The sequence below is a fragment of the Dendrobates tinctorius genome, unplaced genomic scaffold (genome assembly GCF_039654945.1).
Source record: "Dendrobates tinctorius isolate UK_male_01 unplaced genomic scaffold, ASM3965494v1 ptg000075l, whole genome shotgun sequence".
In the NCBI taxonomy this organism is placed as follows: domain Eukaryota; kingdom Metazoa; phylum Chordata; class Amphibia; order Anura; family Dendrobatidae; genus Dendrobates; species Dendrobates tinctorius.
Window position 1 is genome coordinate 3,816,666 of NW_027361743.1, and position 18,838 is coordinate 3,835,503.

At 42.8% G+C, this 18,838-nt stretch overlaps 1 protein-coding gene across 2 annotated transcripts in view; it reads right to left on the reverse strand.

Annotated features, from left to right (window-relative positions):
• Positions 1-18,838, reverse strand: part of CNTN5 (contactin 5) — a 2,193,251-nt gene that overhangs the window by 1,182,472 nt on the left and 991,941 nt on the right. For both annotated transcript variants that reach the window (XM_073582945.1, XM_073582944.1), the window contains one exon: positions 13,994-14,126. In XM_073582945.1, coding sequence (XP_073439046.1) covers positions 13,994-14,051 — 58 coding nt within the window. In that variant the 5' untranslated portion in view covers positions 14,052-14,126. The remainder of the gene's footprint in view (positions 1-13,993; positions 14,127-18,838) is intronic.

Genomic DNA, 18,838 nt, shown 5'->3' on the forward strand with positions numbered 1-18,838 from the left:
AGTGGGGATCTACCAAGGAGGACCAATTAAAAAGAGAACTAAAGGCCAAAGCTGAGAGGGAGAGGTCTGGAGTGGCTGGTGGTAAAGAAAAGAAACCATACAGATTTACTAAACAGCTTCAATTTCTGCTTCCTGTCATTGGCATGCGCGAGTAAGTATACATACATATATATGTATCCTCCATTTTGATGTTTGTTGCCTAGCTACTTAAATTGTCTGTTCTCATTTTCAGAAGTGAAGAAAGTCTACAGAGAGTCCACACAATCAAAGCAGCAGTGGTGCAAGTACTTCTTTTGAGTCAAGCGAACCAAGCATGATTGCAGAAGAGAGTTCCGAATGTCCTGCAGAAAGGGTGGTCAGTGTGGACATTCCATCTCAGCCGAGCACAAGTGGAGGGAGCCGTGGGAAGAGGAGAGTTGCTGCTTCTGCTGCTGCTGCCGCCCTAGAAATGCTGCCTCCATCTGAAGGCCCAGAGGAGGAGCTATTAAGGAGCTTCAGCCCATATTTTTGCAATGTGCTCCTGGAAAACAAGCAGAGCTGCATTAGCAGGATCAACAGTGTAATCTACATATGTTCTCATGAACCCCATCCAATTGATTTGGAGGAGGCTATTGATGGGTTTCAGCAATCAACGAGACATAGAGTACGTGATTCTTTCATGCAGCGTCAGGCTACTGCAACTCTGCCACAGTTTTCCGGGGGCACATTGCAATTTCAGGGCTCATCTAGTCTTTTTAGCACTCCTCAATCTTCTGAGCATTCCCAGACAGGGATGCCTGACCATGACATCCCCAAATTCCTTAATATGTGCAAATCAAAAAAAGAAGACTAGGTGGCCATTCTGTGTATTGTGTCTCCATTTCTTGTACTTGATTTTTTTTATGGTATTTTTTAATATTGTTCAATAAAATTCTGTAATTTTATATTTCTATGGCATATAGCTGCTTCTTCTTTTTTTGATTTATGCTTAATTTTTGAAGCTGCCTCTAGACATTTATTCTCTTGGGATTATTTCCTTAATATGTGAATGGGATTGCAACCTGACCTGTTGTAATGACAAATGCCCCTTTTTTAAGGCCATGTGGGAAATGTTTTTTTTTTGTATTTCAAAAATATTTCTGTACAAAATATTTTTACAAAATAAAAATTTAGCAAAGTAACTTTGTGACAATGTTTTTTGATTGCGATATGTAAGTCCAGGGAAGTCAGCCACCACAATTTACACTTTAGGTCTTAATATTAATATTCATTTGATGAAATGGCCGGCTGCTGCCAGGAGACAGCTTCCTAGGAAGACACAAAATAATCTGCAAAAACCTCTCGAATTTCAATTGCAGCTGCAACAGGGCGACCAAAATTAACTTGCTGATACAAGGTGTTGATGGTGTTGTTCGATGGAGTTTCCACAGAAAGCAAGGGTTCTTGGTTAGCTTCATGCCAGCTAAAAAAATTGTGTAACACCACACATGCCTTAACAATATTTGTTTCACTTTCTGGTCCTACTTCCACGCAGCTCATGAGTTCACACCGACAGGATCCCAAAGGCACACTCAACGTACCTCCGTGCTCTAGTAAGTCTATAATTAAAGATCCTCTTCTGGGAATCTAAAGATCATCGGGGAAATGGCCGCATGAGATTTGGGGAGAGTTCAAAACCCTCATCAACAACCAGGACATATGGAAATTGGTAGTTAGAGTAGTCTGGTAATGCAGCAGGTTCGGGGACATTTAATTGGTTGTTCCTCAAATCGTACTCAATTCGAGAGCTACTCCAGATCCTTGCATCAGATGTGCTCCCATAAGCCCCAATTCTGACCATTACAAAAATATAATTGCTGTCAGCAATAGCCAGTAGTACAATAGAAAAATAATGTTTATAATTGAAAAATTTTGAGCCGGAGGAGGCCGTTTTTTTGACCCGGATATGCTTCCTATCCAGCGCACCGATACAATGTGGAGTTTGCTTGGAAGTCATCTGCTATAGCTAGCCAGTCTTCCTGCTTTGGTGGAGCTCAGACAATTTCCTTTAGGCATTCCCACAATACCAAACAGGTATGTGCAACTATCTTGGACACTGTAGTAATTCCTAATAGGAATTCAAAACGAAGTGCCGAGAAAGAGTTGCCTGTTGCAAGGAATCTGTAATTTTTAAAAAAGGGGGAGGTAGACCTCAGTAATCTATTATTAAACTTTAAAAGCCTAAATTAGTTATTTAAAAAAAGGTAGTCATAACCTCAATGTCACAATAAGCCGCTGTTCCGGAGATATGCAGCGGCGCATTCTGGTATCCTTGAATGTAATCCAGGGCCGCACCTCTGACAACAGCAAATCAAAGGTATCCACGGACATATGGAAGTATGTGAAGAATTTCTCTGGGTGCTGTCGCAGGTCACTATACAGCGCATGGAAATAACCCCCTTCCACGAACGCTGCGACAGAATTGGGTGCACCCACAGCCCCCTTGGTGCAAGTGCAGCTGCTGCTCTCTGCTCATGCTCTACATGCTCATTAAGCAACCAACACAGAATCACATCATCTTTAAATTTCCTCGACATGTTCAGAAAACTGAAATCCAAAGTTTGCAACAAACAAAGGACACAGAACTCTGCACACTGTGAAGACCAGAAGAAAATGGCACTGGAGTTTTTATTTTTCTTAATTTCCTGGGGTTTTTTTTCAATTTTATTGACAACTTCCTTTTTTTTCCGACTTTTCAAAAGCTATTCCAAACCAGAGAAACGGCGATCCGAGAACATTTTTGTGGCCCGTTTTTGCAGAATACCGTGGAAATTACAGCAATACGGCCCGCAAAAAAGACCCGCAAAAACGGGCCGCAAAAAACATGGCAACTGTAAAAGTAGCCTAATGCAGCTTTCCTATCTCTACAGTTTACACGATGGCTGCCAGCGGAGGAGCATATGACCAGACCTTTCCATCAGTCTCATCCAATAGGAAAGCAATTTTCTCATATGAGGTTTTCTATTGGATGAGATTGTTGAACAAGTCTGGTCACATGCTCCTCCGCCAGTGGCCATTGTATGGACCGGAGAGCTGTGCACTCTGTGAGGAAAGTGGCAAGAGCAGAAGGAGAACCTGTCATACCTATATAATAGTAAGTGCCACAAAGTCATGTCCCCAACACATCTGATAAAATAAAGATAATATGGCTGACCTCATTAACTTTTTCTGCAGCCAACAATAGACAATGTAATACAGAGACTATTGGAGGAGAACGGTGCAAAATGTTTATTGAAACCCAAAGGCAAAAATTTTATTGCATGCATTTAAGTAAGAATACAATTGTCCACAAAGGTGAACAACCCCTTTAAGGTTATAATAAAAATACACTCCATCTTTAAAGTGCTTTTACAGCAAATCGCATGTTATGCCAGAGGGGCCGATATTACCTGCCAGCTCATCTGCAAAAATGCTGTAATGTTTTCTAGCAGAAATGAACCTGACTGACTATTTCATAGCCTGGACAGAGGTGGCTATATAGGACCATTGCTCGTGTCTGGGATTAGGTTCTCTGTATACACAATGACAGATGAAATGAAGCAAACAGTAAGAACAATATAGTCATATGTGCTCTATAAATCTGCATTATTTGAAGAGATTATACAAAATTAGCAAACAGGCTCAAAACAACACCATCCTTTTCCACAGTCTGCTTGTAGTAGTGCAGATTTCTAAACTGTGACACAGACAACATCCACGGGCATATGTGGCACAGTCACTGGGCAAAATAAGTCATGTTTGCTTAAAGTGTTACTGTCATTTCAAGAGAACTAGCAGGGGAATGTCTGTGTATTCCGACCATCCCACTAGCTCTTCCGTCCTCCTTTCTGCCCTTTGTGTATTCCATTAGCTCCTCTCTCTTTCTTTTCCCTCTATGTCTGTGTATTCCATTAGCTTCTCCCTAGTCCTTTCCCCTCTATCTCTGTGCATTCCACTAGCTCCTCCCTCCTATTTTCCCCTTTATGACTGTATTCCACTCGCTCCTCCCTCCTATTTTCCCCTCTATGTCTGTGTATTCCACTAGCTCCTCCTTTCTGTCCTTTTGTCTGTGTATTCCACTAGCTCCTCTCTCCTTCTTCTCCCTCTATGTCTGTGTATTCCACTAGTTCCTCCCTCCTCCTTTCTGCTCTATGTCTGTGCATGCCACTAGCTCCTCTCTCCTTCTTTCCCCTCTGTCTGTGTATTCCACTAGCTTCTCCCTTGTCCTTTCCCCTCTATCTCTGTGTACTCCACTAGCTCCTCCCTCCTATTTTCCCCTTTATGACTGTATTCCACTCTCTCCTCCCTCCTATTTTCCCCTCTATGTCTGTGTATTCCACTAGCTCCTCCCTCCTTCTTTCTGTCCATTTGTCTGTGTATTCCACTAGCTCCTCTCTACTTCTTCCCCCTCTGTGTCTGTGTATTCCGCTAGTTCCTCCCTCCTCCTTTTTGCTCTATGTCTGTGTATTCCACTAGCTCCTCTCTCCTTCTTTTCCCTCTATGTCTGTGTATTCCACTAGCTTCTCCCTTGTCCTTTCCCCTCTATCTCTGTGTATTTCACTAGCTCCTCCCTCCTATTTTCCCCTTTATGTCTGTATTCCACTTGCTTCTCCCTCCTGTTTTCCCCTCTATGTCTGTGTATTCTACTACTTCCTCCCTCCTCCTTTCCACTCTATGTCTGTGCACTCCACTAGCTCCTTTCTCCTCTTTTCCTCTCTATGTCTGTGTATTCCACCAGCTCATCCCTCCGCCTTTCCCATCTAGGTCTGTATATTCCACTAGCTCCTTTCTCCTTCTTTCCCCTCTATGTCTGTGTATTCCACTAGCTCCTCCATCCTCCTTTACGCTCCATGTGAGTGTATTCCACTAGCTCATCCCTCCGCCTTTACCATCTAGGTCTGTGTATTCCATTAGCTCCTCTCTACTTATTTCCCCTCTATGTCTGTGCATTCCACTAGCTCCTCTCTACTTATTTCCCCTCTATGTCTGTGTATTCCACTAGCTTCTCTCTCCTCTTTTCTGCTCTATGTCTGTGTATTCCACTTGCTCCTCTCTCCTATTTTCTGCTCTATGTCTGTGTATTCCACTAGCTCCTTTCTCCTTCTTTCCACTCTATATCTGTGTATTCCACTAGTTCCTCCCTCCTCCTTTCTACTCTATGTCTGTGTATTCCACTAGCTCCTCTCTCCTCTTTTCTGCTCTAAGTCTGTGTATTCCACTAGCTCCTCTCTCCTTTCCCCTCTATGTCTGTGTATTCCACTAGTTCCTCCCTCTTCCTTTACGCTCTATGTCTGTGTATTCCACTAGCTCTTCTCTCCTTCTTTCCCCTCTATGTCTGTGTATTTCACTAGTTCCTCCCTCCTCCTTTCCACTCTATGTCTGTTTAATCCACTAGCTCCTTTCTCCTCTTTTCCTCTCTGTCTGTGTATTCCACCAGCTCATCCCTCCACCTTTCCCATCTAGATCTGTATATTCCGTTAGCTTATCTCTCCTTCTTTCCCCTCTATGTCTGTGTATTCCATTAGCTTCTCTCTCCTCTTTTCGCCTCTATGTCTGTGTATTCCAGTAGTTCCTCCCTCCTTCTTTCCCCTCTATGTCTGTGTATTCCACTAGCTCCTCTCTCCTTCTTTCCCCTCTATGTCTGTGCATTCCACTAGCTCCTCTCTCCTCTTTTCTGCTCTATGTCTGTGTATTCCACTAGCTCTTCACTACTCTTTTCTGCTCTATATCTGTGTATTCCACTAGATTCTCTCTCCTTCTTTCACCTCTATGTCTGTGTATTCCACAAGCTTCTTCATTGTCCTTTCCCCTCTATCTCTGTGTATTCCACTAGCTCCTCCCTCCTATTATCCCCTTTATGTCTGTATACCACTTGCTCCTCCCTCCTATTTTACTCTCTATGTCTGTGTATTCCATTGGCTCCTCCCTCCTCCTTTCTGCCCTTTTGTCTGTGTATTCCACTTGCTCCTCTCTCCTTCTTTCCCCTCTATGTCTGTGTATTCCACTATCTCCTTTCTCCTCTTTTCCTCTCTATGTCTGTGTATTCCACCAGCTCATCCCTCCGCCTTTCTCATCTAGGTCTGTATATTCCACTAGCTCCTCTCTCCTTCTTTCTTCTCTATGTCTGTGTATTCCATTAGCTCCTCTCTCCTCTTTTCCGCTCTATGTCTGTGTATTCCACTAGTTCCTCCATCCTCCTTTCTGCTCTATGTGTGTGTATTCCACTAGCTCCTCTCTCCTTATTTCCCCTCTATGTCTGTGTATTCCACTAGCTCCTCTCTCCTCTTTTCTGCTCTATGTCTGTGAATTTCACTAGCTCCTCCTTCCTCCTTTCCGCTCTACGTCTCTGTATTCATCTAGCTCCTCTCTCCTTCTTTCCCCTCTATGTCTGTGTATTTCACTAGTTCCTCCCTCCTCCTTTCCGCTCTATGTCTGTGTATTCCACTTGCTCTTTTCTCCCCTTTTCCTCTCTATGTCTGTGTATTCCACCAGCTCATCCCTCTGCCTTTCCCATCTAGATCTGTATATTCCACTAGCTCCTCTCTCCTTGTTTCCCCTCTATGTGTGTGTATTCCACTAGCTCATCCTTCCGCCTTTCCCATCTATGTCTGTGTATTCCACTAGCTCCTCTCTCCTCTTTTCCCCTCTATGTCTGTGTATTCCACTAGTTCCACCCTCCTCCTTTCCGCTCTATGTCTGTGTATTCCACTAGCTCCTCTCTCCTTTCCCCTCTATGTCTGTGTATTCCACTAGCTCCTTTCTCCTCTTTTCCTCTCTATGTCTGTGTATTCCACCAGCTCGTCCCTCCGCCTTTCCCCTCTATGTCTATGTATTCCACTAGCTCCTCTTTCCTTCTTTACCCTCTATGTCTGTGTGTTCCACTAGCTCCTCTCTCCTCTTTTCTGCTCTATGTCTGTGTATTCCACTAGCTCCTCTCTCCTTCCTTCCCGCTCCTCTCTCCTTCTTTCCCCTCTATGTCTGTGTACTCCACTAGCTCCTTTCTCCTCTTTTCCTCTGTATGTCTGTGTATTCCACTAGTTCCTCCCTCCTCCTTTCCGCTCTATGTCTGTGTATTCCACTAGCTCCTTTCTCCTCTTTTCCTCTCTATGTCTGTGGATTCCACCAGCTCATCCCTCCGCCTTTCCCATCTAGGTCTGTATATTCCTCTAGCTCCTCTCTCCTTCTTTCTTCTCTGTCTGTGTATTCCACTAGCTCCTCTCTCCTCTTTTCTGCTCTATGTCTGTGCATGCCACTAGCTCCTCTCTCCTTCTTTTCCCTCTATGTCTGTGTATTCCACTAGCTTCTCCCTTGTCCTTTCCCCTCTATCTCTGTGTATTTCACTAGCTCCTCCCTCCTATTTTCCCCTTTATGTCTGTATTCCACTTGCTTCTCCCTCCTGTTTTCCCCTCTATGTCTGTGTATTCTACTACTTCCTCCCTCCTCCTTTCCACTATATGTCTGTGCACTCCACTAGCTCCTTTCTCCTCTTTTCCTCTCTATGTCTGTGTATTCCACCAGCTCATCCCTCCGCCTTTCCCATCTAGGTCTGTATATTCCACTAGCTCCTTTCTCCTTCTTTCCCCTCTATGTCTGTGTATTCCACTAGCTCCTCCATCCTCCTTTACGCTCCATGTGAGTGTATTCCACTAGCTCATCCCTCCGCCTTTACCATCTAGGTCTGTGTATTCCATTAGCTCCTCTCTACTTATTTCCCCTCTATGTCTGTGCATTCCACTAGCTCCTCTCTACTTATTTCCCCTCTATGTCTGTGTATTCCACTAGCTTCTCTCTCCTCTTTTCTGCTCTATGTCTGTGTATTCCACTTGCTCCTCTCTCCTATTTTCTGCTCTATGTCTGTGTATTCCACTAGCTCCTTTCTCCTTCTTTCCACTCTATATCTGTGTATTCCACTAGTTCCTCCCTCCTCCTTTCTACTCTATGTCTGTGTATTCCACTAGCTCCTCTCTCCTCTTTTCTGCTCTAAGTCTGTGTATTCCACTAGCTCCTCTCTCCTTTCCCCTCTATGTCTGTGTATTCCACTAGTTCCTCCCTCTTCCTTTACGCTCTATGTCTGTGTATTCCACTAGCTCTTCTCTCCTTCTTTCCCCTCTATGTCTGTGTATTTCACTAGTTCCTCCCTCCTCCTTTCCACTCTATGTCTGTTTAATCCACTAGCTCCTTTCTCCTCTTTTCCTCTCTGTCTGTGTATTCCACCAGCTCATCCCTCCACCTTTCCCATCTAGATCTGTATATTCCGTTAGCTTATCTCAAATTCTTTCCCCTCTATGTCTGTGTATTCCATTAGCTTCTCTCTCCTCTTTTCGCCTCTATGTCTGTGTATTCCAGTAGTTCCTCCCTCCTCCTTTCCCCTCTATGTCTGTGTATTCCACTAGCTCCTCTCTCCTTCTTTCCCCTCTATGTCTGTGCATTCCACTAGCTCCTCTCTCCTCTTTTCTGCTCTATGTCTGTGTATTCCACTAGCTCTTCACTACTCTTTTCTGCTCTATATCTGTGTATTCCACTAGATTCTCTCTCCTTCTTTCACCTCTATGTCTGTGTATTCCACAAGCTTCTTCATTGTCCTTTCCCCTCTATCTCTGTGTATTCCACTAGCTCCTCCCTCCTATTATCCCCTTTATGTCTGTATACCACTTGCTCCTCCCTCCTATTTTACTCTCTATGTCTGTGTATTCCATTGGCTCCTCCCTCCTCCTTTCTGCCCTTTTGTCTGTGTATTCCACTTGCTCCTCTCTCCTTCTTTCCCCTCTATGTCTGTGTATTCCACTATCTCCTTTCTCCTCTTTTCCTCTCTATGTCTGTGTATTCCACCAGCTCATCCCTCCGCCTTTCTCATCTAGGTCTGTATATTCCACTAGCTCCTCTCTCCTTCTTTCTTCTCTATGTCTGTGTATTCCATTAGCTCCTCTCTCCTCTTTTCCGCTCTATGTCTGTGTATTCCACTAGTTCCTCCATCCTCCTTTCTGCTCTATGTGTGTGTATTCCACTAGCTCCTCTCTCCTTATTTCCCCTCTATGTCTGTGTATTCCACTAGCTCCTCTCTCCTCTTTTCTGCTCTATGTCTGTGAATTTCACTAGCTCCTCCTTCCTCCTTTCCGCTCTACGTCTCTGTATTCATCTAGCTCCTCTCTCCTTCTTTCCCCTCTATGTCTGTGTATTTCACTAGTTCCTCCCTCCTCCTTTCCGCTCTATGTCTGTGTATTCCACTTGCTCTTTTCTCCCCTTTTCCTCTCTATGTCTGTGTATTCCACCAGCTCATCCCTCTGCCTTTCCCATCTAGATCTGTATATTCCACTAGCTCCTCTCTCCTTGTTTCCCCTCTATGTGTGTGTATTCCACTAGCTCATCCTTCCGCCTTTCCCATCTATGTCTGTGTATTCCACTAGCTCCTCTCTCCTCTTTTCCCCTCTATGTCTGTGTATTCCACTAGTTCCACCCTCCTCCTTTCCGCTCTATGTCTGTGTATTCCACTAGCTCCTCTCTCCTTTCCCCTCTATGTCTGTGTATTCCACTAGCTCCTTTCTCCTCTTTTCCTCTCTATGTCTGTGTATTCCACCAGCTCGTCCCTCCGCCTTTCCCCTCTATGTCTATGTATTCCACTAGCTCCTCTTTCCTTCTTTACCCTCTATGTCTGTGTGTTCCACTAGCTCCTCTCTCCTCTTTTCTGCTCTATGTCTGTGTATTCCACTAGCTCCTCTCTCCTTCCTTCCCGCTCCTCTCTCCTTCTTTCCCCTCTATGTCTGTGTACTCCACTAGCTCCTTTCTCCTCTTTTCCTCTGTATGTCTGTGTATTCCACTAGTTCCTCCCTCCTCCTTTCCGCTCTATGTCTGTGTATTCCACTAGCTCCTTTCTCCTCTTTTCCTCTCTATGTCTGTGGATTCCACCAGCTCATCCCTCCGCCTTTCCCATCTAGGTCTGTATATTCCTCTAGCTCCTCTCTCCTTCTTTCTTCTCTGTCTGTGTATTCCACTAGCTCCTCTCTCCTCTTTTCCGCTCTATGTCTGTGTATTTCACTAGTTCCTCCATCCTCCGTTCTGCTCTATGTGTGTGTATTCCACTAGCTCCTCTCTCCTTATTTCCCCTCTATGTCTGTGTATTTCACTAGCTCCTCTCTCCTTCTTTCCCCTCTATGTCTGTGTATTCCACTAGTTCCTCCTTCCTCCTTTCCGCTCTACGTCTGTGTATTCAACTAGCTCCTCTCTCCTTCTTTCCCCTCTATGTCTGTGTATTTCACTAGTTCCTCCCTCCTCCTTTCCGCTCTATGTCTGTGTATTCCACTAGCTTTTTTCTCCTCTTTTCCTCTCTATGTCTGTGTATTCCACCAGCTCATCCCTCTGCCTTTCCCATCTAGATCTGTATATTCCACCAGCTCCTCTCTCCTTCTTTCCCCTCTATGTCTGTGTATTCCACAAGCTCCTTTCTCCTCTTTTCCTCTGTATGTCTGTGTATTCCATCAGCTCGTCCCTCCGCCTTTCCCCTCTATGTCTGTGTATTCCACTAGCTCCTCTCTCCTTGTTTCCCCTCTATGTCTGTGTATTCCACTAGCTTCTCTTTCCTTCTTTCCCCTCTATGTCTGTGTATTCCACTATCTCCTTTCTCCTCTTTTCCTCTCTATGTCTGTGTATTACACCAGCTCATCCCTCTGCCTTTCCCATCTAGATCTGTATATTCCACTAGCTCCTCTCTCCTTCTTTCCCCTCTATGTCTGTGTATTCCACTAGCTCCTTTCTCCTCTTTTCCTCTGTATGTCTGTGTATTCCATCAGCTCGTCCCTCCGCCTTTCCCCTCTATGTCTGTGTATTCCACTAGCTCCTCTCTCCTTATTTCCCCTCTATGTCTGTGTATTCCACTAGCTTCTCTTTCCTTCTTTCCCCTCTATGTCTGTGTATTCCACTAGTTCCTCCATCCTCCTTTCCGCTCTATGTGTGTGTATTCCACTAGCTCATCCCTCTGCCTTTCCCATCTAGGTCTATGTACTCCACCAGCTCCTCTCTCCTTCTTTCCCCTCTATGTCTGTGAATTCCACTAGCTCCTTTCTCCTCTTTTCCTCTGTATGTGTGTGTATTACTATATTTAACAATGGATGGGAAGAGACAACCAAGCTGTCAGGGAAAATTTTTTTTATAATAGTAAAGAACCTGAGGCTGCAAAAGAGTTCTTTCAATATTCTCGTTTTTTAGCATAATGGGTTTGGTGTGTTTTCTCTTCTTTATTCCTTTATTTCTTTAATTTTTTAAGCTTTCACTCATTTTGCCAAGATTTATTAAACTATGGTTGTGAATTTGTTTGAAAGTCCAGCTCACCACCGTCTGACCTCACCGCACCTCAGACTTGGATCCGGCCCTGCCCTAGCCGCACAGCAATAATAAAAAAAGAAGTGATCCAGCTGAGTGCTCTGGTGATTTATTGAGTGCTGTTCAGACAATAGAACGTTGTTTACGCGTTTCTGGCTAGACACCCTTAATGATTAAGGGCGTCTAGCCAGAAACGCGTAAACAACATTCTATTGTCTGAACAGCACTCAATAAATCACCAGAGCACTCAGCTGGATCACTTCTTTTTTTATTCTTCCTCTCTTCTTTCTTTCTTTTTTTTATTATGGTTGTGAATAGTTGTTCAGACAAATATATGTATATATCTACAGCTTCTTGAATAAGTAATGTATTTCCTCTATATATTATTGATTATTGACGTTTTTTTTTTCTTATGTCTCTACAGACCTAATCACGGAAGTGTGGTATTCACTTTTTTGGCTTCATTAATGATTGGATATCAATTATATGTCCCAAATTCAATAAATATATACATATGACATCTCCCTTTGTCATTGATTTTCTTTCTTTTCCTTATCTTATATGTTTTCCTATATACATGTGACCTCACAGAGATGCGCTGCTTAATAGATATTATGGATGGCATTCACCATTATATTTTTTCTTATTATGCCTCCATTTTTGATTTCACATATTGCACGTATCATTGCGCCCAATATGAATACTTTTTGGTGCTGTAATGCTCTATATTCTTCTTATGGCTTTTATTACCATATCGCTCTATTTAGCTTCACTTCCGGTTTAGTATGCCCCACTTCCGTCCATATGGTAGGACGGCGCATGCGCAATTTTAATATGATCTTTGGTTTTGAATTCTCATTAATTATATTATTTTCCGGGATCAAAATTACCCCGGTGATATTTATATACTCCTTGCGCATATGATTGCGCTATATATGGTCTCTTTTGGTGTTGCATTCTTCCTTCCTTTTTCTTTTGATATGCCTCACTTCCGGTTTCTATGCCCCACTTCCGCCCTGGTTGACGGTCTGCGCAAGCGCCACCCAGCGCTACTTGTTCTACCCAGCTGTTGTGCATTTTTTCATTAAAATGGCATAAATAGATTCATTTTTCGCTGTCTCATTCACTCCTTCATCTGACTGCGGCGCTGTCCTATTCTTCCGCATGCTTCACTTTCAGGTTTGTTACATTCTGGGACTGACTTCAGGTGGTGTTACAGATAGCACGTTTTTTTGGATTGCATTTCTTCTTACAAAAAACATTTTTTTTCTCCCTTTTTTCTATCTCTCTTTAGAAATCTGAATTCTCAAAGTATAGCCACACAAGTACAATTGTTCCCTATTGTTATATATACCACATGATCGTGATACCAGAAACTGCCTTAGGCTGTAGTTATTTGTGATATGGAAAAAGAAAAAATAATTTTTTTTTTCTTTTCATACTACCTGTTTCCAATGATGTATACCATGTTCCTATATAATTTTATTATTCCAATTGAATGTCATAATGCCATTATTACTATTATATGTTTGCATTTAGTAAATTTCAGTCAGCAAGTCTTTCTTAAACAATTCAGTAATTGTGATTTGATGTTTATATTTTATTTAGATAAGATACCCTTGAAAAAGGCCAGTATGGCCAAAGCGTTGGGACATTGTGTGACTGCTATCTACGAATAAATACCACGCATATTGAAAGAACTCTTTTGCAGCCTCAGGTTCTTTACTATTATATATCTGTGTATTCCACCAGCTCGTCCCTCCGCCTTTCCCCTCTATGTCTATGTATTCCTCTTGCTCCTCCCTCCTCCTTTCCGCTCTATGGCTGTGTATTCCACTAGCTCCTCTCTCCTTCTTTCCCCTCTATGTCTGTGTATTCCACCAGCTCGTCCCTCCACCTTTCTCCTCTATGTCTATGTATTCCTCTTGCTCCTCCCTCCTCCTTTCCGCTCTATGGCTGTGTATTCCACTAGCTCCTCTCTCCTTCTTTCCCCTCTATGTCTGTGTATTCCACCAGCTCGTCCCTCCACCTTTCTCCTCTATGTCTATGTATTCCTCTTGCTCCTCCCTCCTCCTTTCTGCTCTATGGCTGTGTATTCCACTAGCTCCTCTCTCCTCTTTTCCGGTCTATGTCGGTGTATTCCTCTAGCTCCTCCCTTCTCCTTTCCGCTCTATGGCTGTGTATTCCACTAGCTCCTCCCTTCTCCTTTCCGCTCTATGGCTGTGTATTCCACTAGCTCCTCCCTCCTCCTTTCTGCTCTGGGTGTGTACTCCATCAGCTCATCCCTCCTCCTTTCCCATCTAGGTCTGTGCATACCTCTAGCTACTCCTCTCCATAGAATGCTATGAGCACCAACTGCCATCTCTTACCTCAGTGATATAATAATCTGTCTTCACTGAATGCAGATTTTACCCATGAATTTAGAATTTTGAGAAAGAAAAAAATCAATCCAGGAGGAGAAAGAAGTAGATTTCCCATATAATATATATCAAAAGTGTCCAATATTCATATATCCTATTTATTTATGGAAAAAATAAAGTAAAATGACGATTATCCTTTAATTCTGTACAAACAATTACCGTAAATATTAAACCATTTTATTCCAATTTTCTGCAAAAAATCTAAGTGAAACAGTATATTTTACTCATCACTTTAAAAGAAAGTTTACAGCCCTTGTGTTTACCTGAAAGACACCCCGCAATGACTGACAGCAGCAGATATAGTTTCCATGGCGACGCCATCCTTGGTCACTAGGGTCTGGAGTCCCTGTTTGTGTGACTGTTAGCAGTTTTGACGTTCCTTCATTAAAGCTCAGCCTGTTGAGACACAAGACAGGTCTCAGTTAGAGAGGGGGAGAGAAAAAAAAAAGAGAGAAGACGCACATCTGGCAATAATACGATAGGCAAATCAAAGGACGGAGCAAGGCCCTAAAGCAATTAAACGTCTGATTCCATAAGCACTCGATGCAAAATGCGAGCTGACACTTGGAAATAAGAGACGTGATTAAAGACCAGGAAAAAAAAACATTGGAACTATTACCTGCGAAGAGTTGAAAGCAATATTAATAGAGGGCGATCTCTCTGCCGGAACGATGTGAGAGGGCGAGGCTCGCGGCCTTCCTTTGATTTTCTGAAGCTTACAACATTGTCAGTTACATAGTAAAGACTACTCATTACATATGATAACTGTCCTACCTCTGTCTTACGTGCCAAGGTCAGATTCACACTAACAATACATCGGAAAACATCCAACGTCTTCTAAAGAGGCAGCCCAAATAGCTGACGGCTTCAGGTCTCGATGTCAAAAGCCTCAATTATTTTCAGATAGTGCTGAATTATTCATTGTTTTGCCAATAGACGGCCCTACATGGTAGAAATTTTCCTTAAATTACTGGAGTTTGATCTAATGCGAAGACCTCTTTCTAGCAAGTCCAAGGAGAACCGGCCTTTCACCCTTGAAGTTGGACTTATGTAGGTCCCCTGGGATCAGTCTACAGAAAGGCTGCTGCCTGGTGAAGTGGGCTGGCAGGGAATAGTCTCAAAGCTGAGACAAAACCTGGAGGTCAAAGTCAGGAAAAAATTGAGAATCTCTCAGTTAGTCAAAATATAAGCAATAAATTGGCTTAGTCTGAGGAATGTAGCATGAGTGAACCAGAGTAAGTGTAACATATAACTGGCAGCCAGAGACTGACTGCTGGGGAATAATAGGGTGGAGCACCACCCATGATTCATAGTGGGAAACTAATTACACTAACAACATATTGTAAAACACAGATGAATAGGAGGAAGGAACAACAAGTCCCTATATGAAACTGAAGCATGTTACTGTCACCCATCAGCATCCACAATGCTAGTGTAACTCAGACTATCGACAATGGCAGAGGTAGTAGTTGCGTCTTCAGACAAATACTGCACTTCCGTAAGTCTCCAAGTTCATGCAAAATCTGCCAAAAATATTTTTTGATACCAGCAACCAGAAATCTTCCCTATAATCATTCATCTAAAGTAGAAAAACAGGCACCCAACAGAACCTGCATGCCATTATATGGAGGCAGCACATTCTCTAGGTTAAGCTTCTGTAGAACAACCCAATGGCATAAACTCGAAGCTTGTGGGCACCAATGCAAAATCCCTCACAGCAACCTTAACTATCATCTTGAATCATTAATAGTATTGGTTTCCTTATATGAGCCAAAAGGACCTTTGGGGCTCCTCCTAGGTTCCGGGTCCCAGGTGCAACTGCAATCTCTGCATCTCCTGTAGTGACTCCCCTGGCAGGACCATCTTATGTACATGGGAACCACCCAACCCTTACCAACAGCTGATGTTGGGGAAGATAAAGATCAGTCCACTTTTTTTTATTACAGTGGAGATAATCTGTTGGCACCATCAGAAGATGTTAGCAGAGCTTACTCTCCTCATTCTTTTCAGAACACATCACTCTTGTCAGTACCGAGCGAGCATACAGTATGTATGGGGGTGAGGTCAGGACAGATAGATCCAAATGACCATTAGGTCAACAGCCTTCTGATGCATTGGACAGCTTTATTAAATGGTATTGGTTTGGAATACGAATTACCACATTTGTACCCCTTATGTCCGAGCTATCATCACTCAACAAGAGCAAATGATTCTATTGATTTACAACGACCTGTATGATGGCAGCTACTAAATGAGTATAAACTAAATGAGTATAAAAATTAATTATATACATCAATTAAAGAGTTTTGTTAGACATATCTAGCTCTAATTAGTAAGAGATCCCTTCACTGGTGGATGCAGACAGAAGAGGGCCCCTGTGTTAGAACAATAATAATCTCCGACGCGCGTTTCGGAGCATGTCCCTCGTCAGGGGTTGGAGGTGTGTATAAATATATTGTATTTGTAATCTTTTTCTTTTACTACAAGTGTCTTTGTATTTAGTGCTATTGTTTACCACGCTTGTTAATAAAGGTATTTTATCCCCTCACCAATTGTTCCACACTCTTCTTAAGATCTTAAGTTTGGTGTTCTCTTTTTGGTTCATGATAAATAAAAAAGTTGATACAAATGCCAGCATGAAGAAAGCCTAACACAAAGGCTATAATATTATAATATTATAGTAAAATGACAAATAGCCAACAATAAAGCGGTCAATGCTCTTGCTTATAGCCCTTCGCCTAGACCTTCTTGGCTATATATTAAGTAATGAAAAATATTGATGCTGAGCTACTTTTCCCACTCAACAACCTCTCTGGTCCGTTCCTCTTTAACATCCCAACTTATCTATTTTTCCGATGCAACAATCCCTTGAGAACACACTAGATTCATAATACTTATTAATGCTTCACATTTCATTCCAGCCCTATTAGGTCAAGATGATAAAATTTCAATAGGGGAAGGTACAAGAAAATATTCCTTCTAACATAATAGCCTTTAGTTAATCAGTTTTATGATTAATATCTCACCTAAATAATAATCAGCCCTGGGGGCAGCTTTTATCAACAATGGTAAACTAGAGGTCGACTAATAGGAGATGAATTGCACCAATGGTTATTAGTGAAGTCACGAGTATTTATCATGTAGACTTCTCATTATATTAGGCACCAGTCCGCTTATTTGCTGCAAATGGCCGTCCATAAATAATAGGGAGCAGTTTGCTTATCTCAGGGATTTAATGGAACTACTGTCCCAGTTGTGTAGTAGGGAAATGGAAATTCTGCATAAAGTAGTAGATAAACAGATTGAAGCGAAGGAGAGCGGACGTGTCCTGCCGTGCTTTTGTGCTTATGATTTATGGTGTTGGAACAACCTTTTCGTATGAAAACATTTTGGCACAAGGGGAACAAAGCACATATGTTTATTGCTGTATATTTAAGTTTTTGGAGTGATGGCGCTCTTACGGAGCTGGACGTCATACCTGAAGCAAGTATAGTTGTGTCTTTGGTGCCTAGTCAATAAAAGAAAGGTTATTAACAGACGTGCACCCTGGATTTTCTCACGTGGTTGAGTTTCAAGGACATTAAGAAGGTTATCTAGCTTATAAAACTGTAGTCACATTAGAGGTTAAAGGGATTGTCCAGTTACAAAAAAGTTTTCACCTGTCCTGCTGTTGATCGGTGGGTATCCCAATTATGATAGTGTCGCTGTGGTCATGTGCGTCCACTGATGAATTTGTTCCCCATGGGGCTGTCAAGTGCTGCGTTTTGGTTTTTCAAGCATACAAACTGCTGGACCCCATTGGGATAAAAGAGGATGTTCTCCCAATTGGTGCAGATTCCAGTATTGGGGAACCCAGCAATCAACAAAATATCACCTACAGGTTATAAATCGACATGAGAAGAGCAGATCGCTTCACGCAAGCCTGGTCCTCAGTCCAGGCCAGTGCTCTCTGGTTGTCCACAGGAGCTTCTGAGTTCACTAGCATGGCATGACAGCATGTTGCATTTCGGCGCGCACGGCGCACCGTCAAAAGTGCGCAGCACGCTACTTTCACACTGGCAGCGCATGATCTGCGCACCCTATGCTAAAGATAGGGTGCGCCGATCGCATGCGTGCAAATGCGAAAGTAGGCGGTGATCCCGGATGGGGCGGGCAGGGAGCCGGCTCAGGGCGGGGCTTAACGACGCAGGGCGCAGCGTTGTTTTAACGCAAATGTGAAACCAGCCTAACAGTGAAGTGTCCTTACTAAGAGTATCGAGTATCTCTTGCTCTGGAGGAACTGCCCTGCATTACATAATGAAGACAATCCATAAATTTGAACGGACGCTGTGCAATATTTTATTCTTGCTATTGTGGCATTGCAGGAATTGATCACTTTGGGCCTGATTCATTCATGTGTTTTTTCAATTTTCTTTTTCTGTTTGCGGTATTTGTTGACATTTTTTGTTTGATATTCTTCAAAATGTCGCATCTCATTCGTTAGTTTTTATAGCAAAAAGTCGCAGGTGCAGCTAAAATGTAGGAAATTTGCTATGGCAATCCAGTTGTACATAAAATTACTCAAGTGGGAGGACTGAGAGTCATGTGCAACTTTTTAAAGCCACAATAGCAAACATTAAAAAAAAAAAACAGACAAACACATTATCATAGATGTCACAAATTTTACAGCTGAGTGAATTTTTCAAAATTTGGTTCCAATTATGATCGTCGGTGAATGTTGTTTTTGCAATATTTGCTGACCACAGCTTAACAATATTACAGTCAATGGGAGTAGAAATGACTGAATATGTTCTTACTCGATCGTCAAACATAGATTTAGCACAAATAAGGTACCAATATGGCACGAATATGGCAAATTCAGATTTGGCGGTGAATTACAAACATATTCGTTCAACTCTAGTCACGATCCGACCACTCACAGTATCACAAGGATTCTGTGACAACTTAGCCACCCTATATGATTAGGGGCATGCTGGGCTATCAGTATTGTGAATGACAGTCCAGCCACCCAATCAGAGGCAGGAGTGTGCTGAGATGTCAGTTTTGTGAGTGACAGCTCCGCTGACCAATATGGCCAGGTATGGGGGGTTTCCTCCAGGTGTCACCTA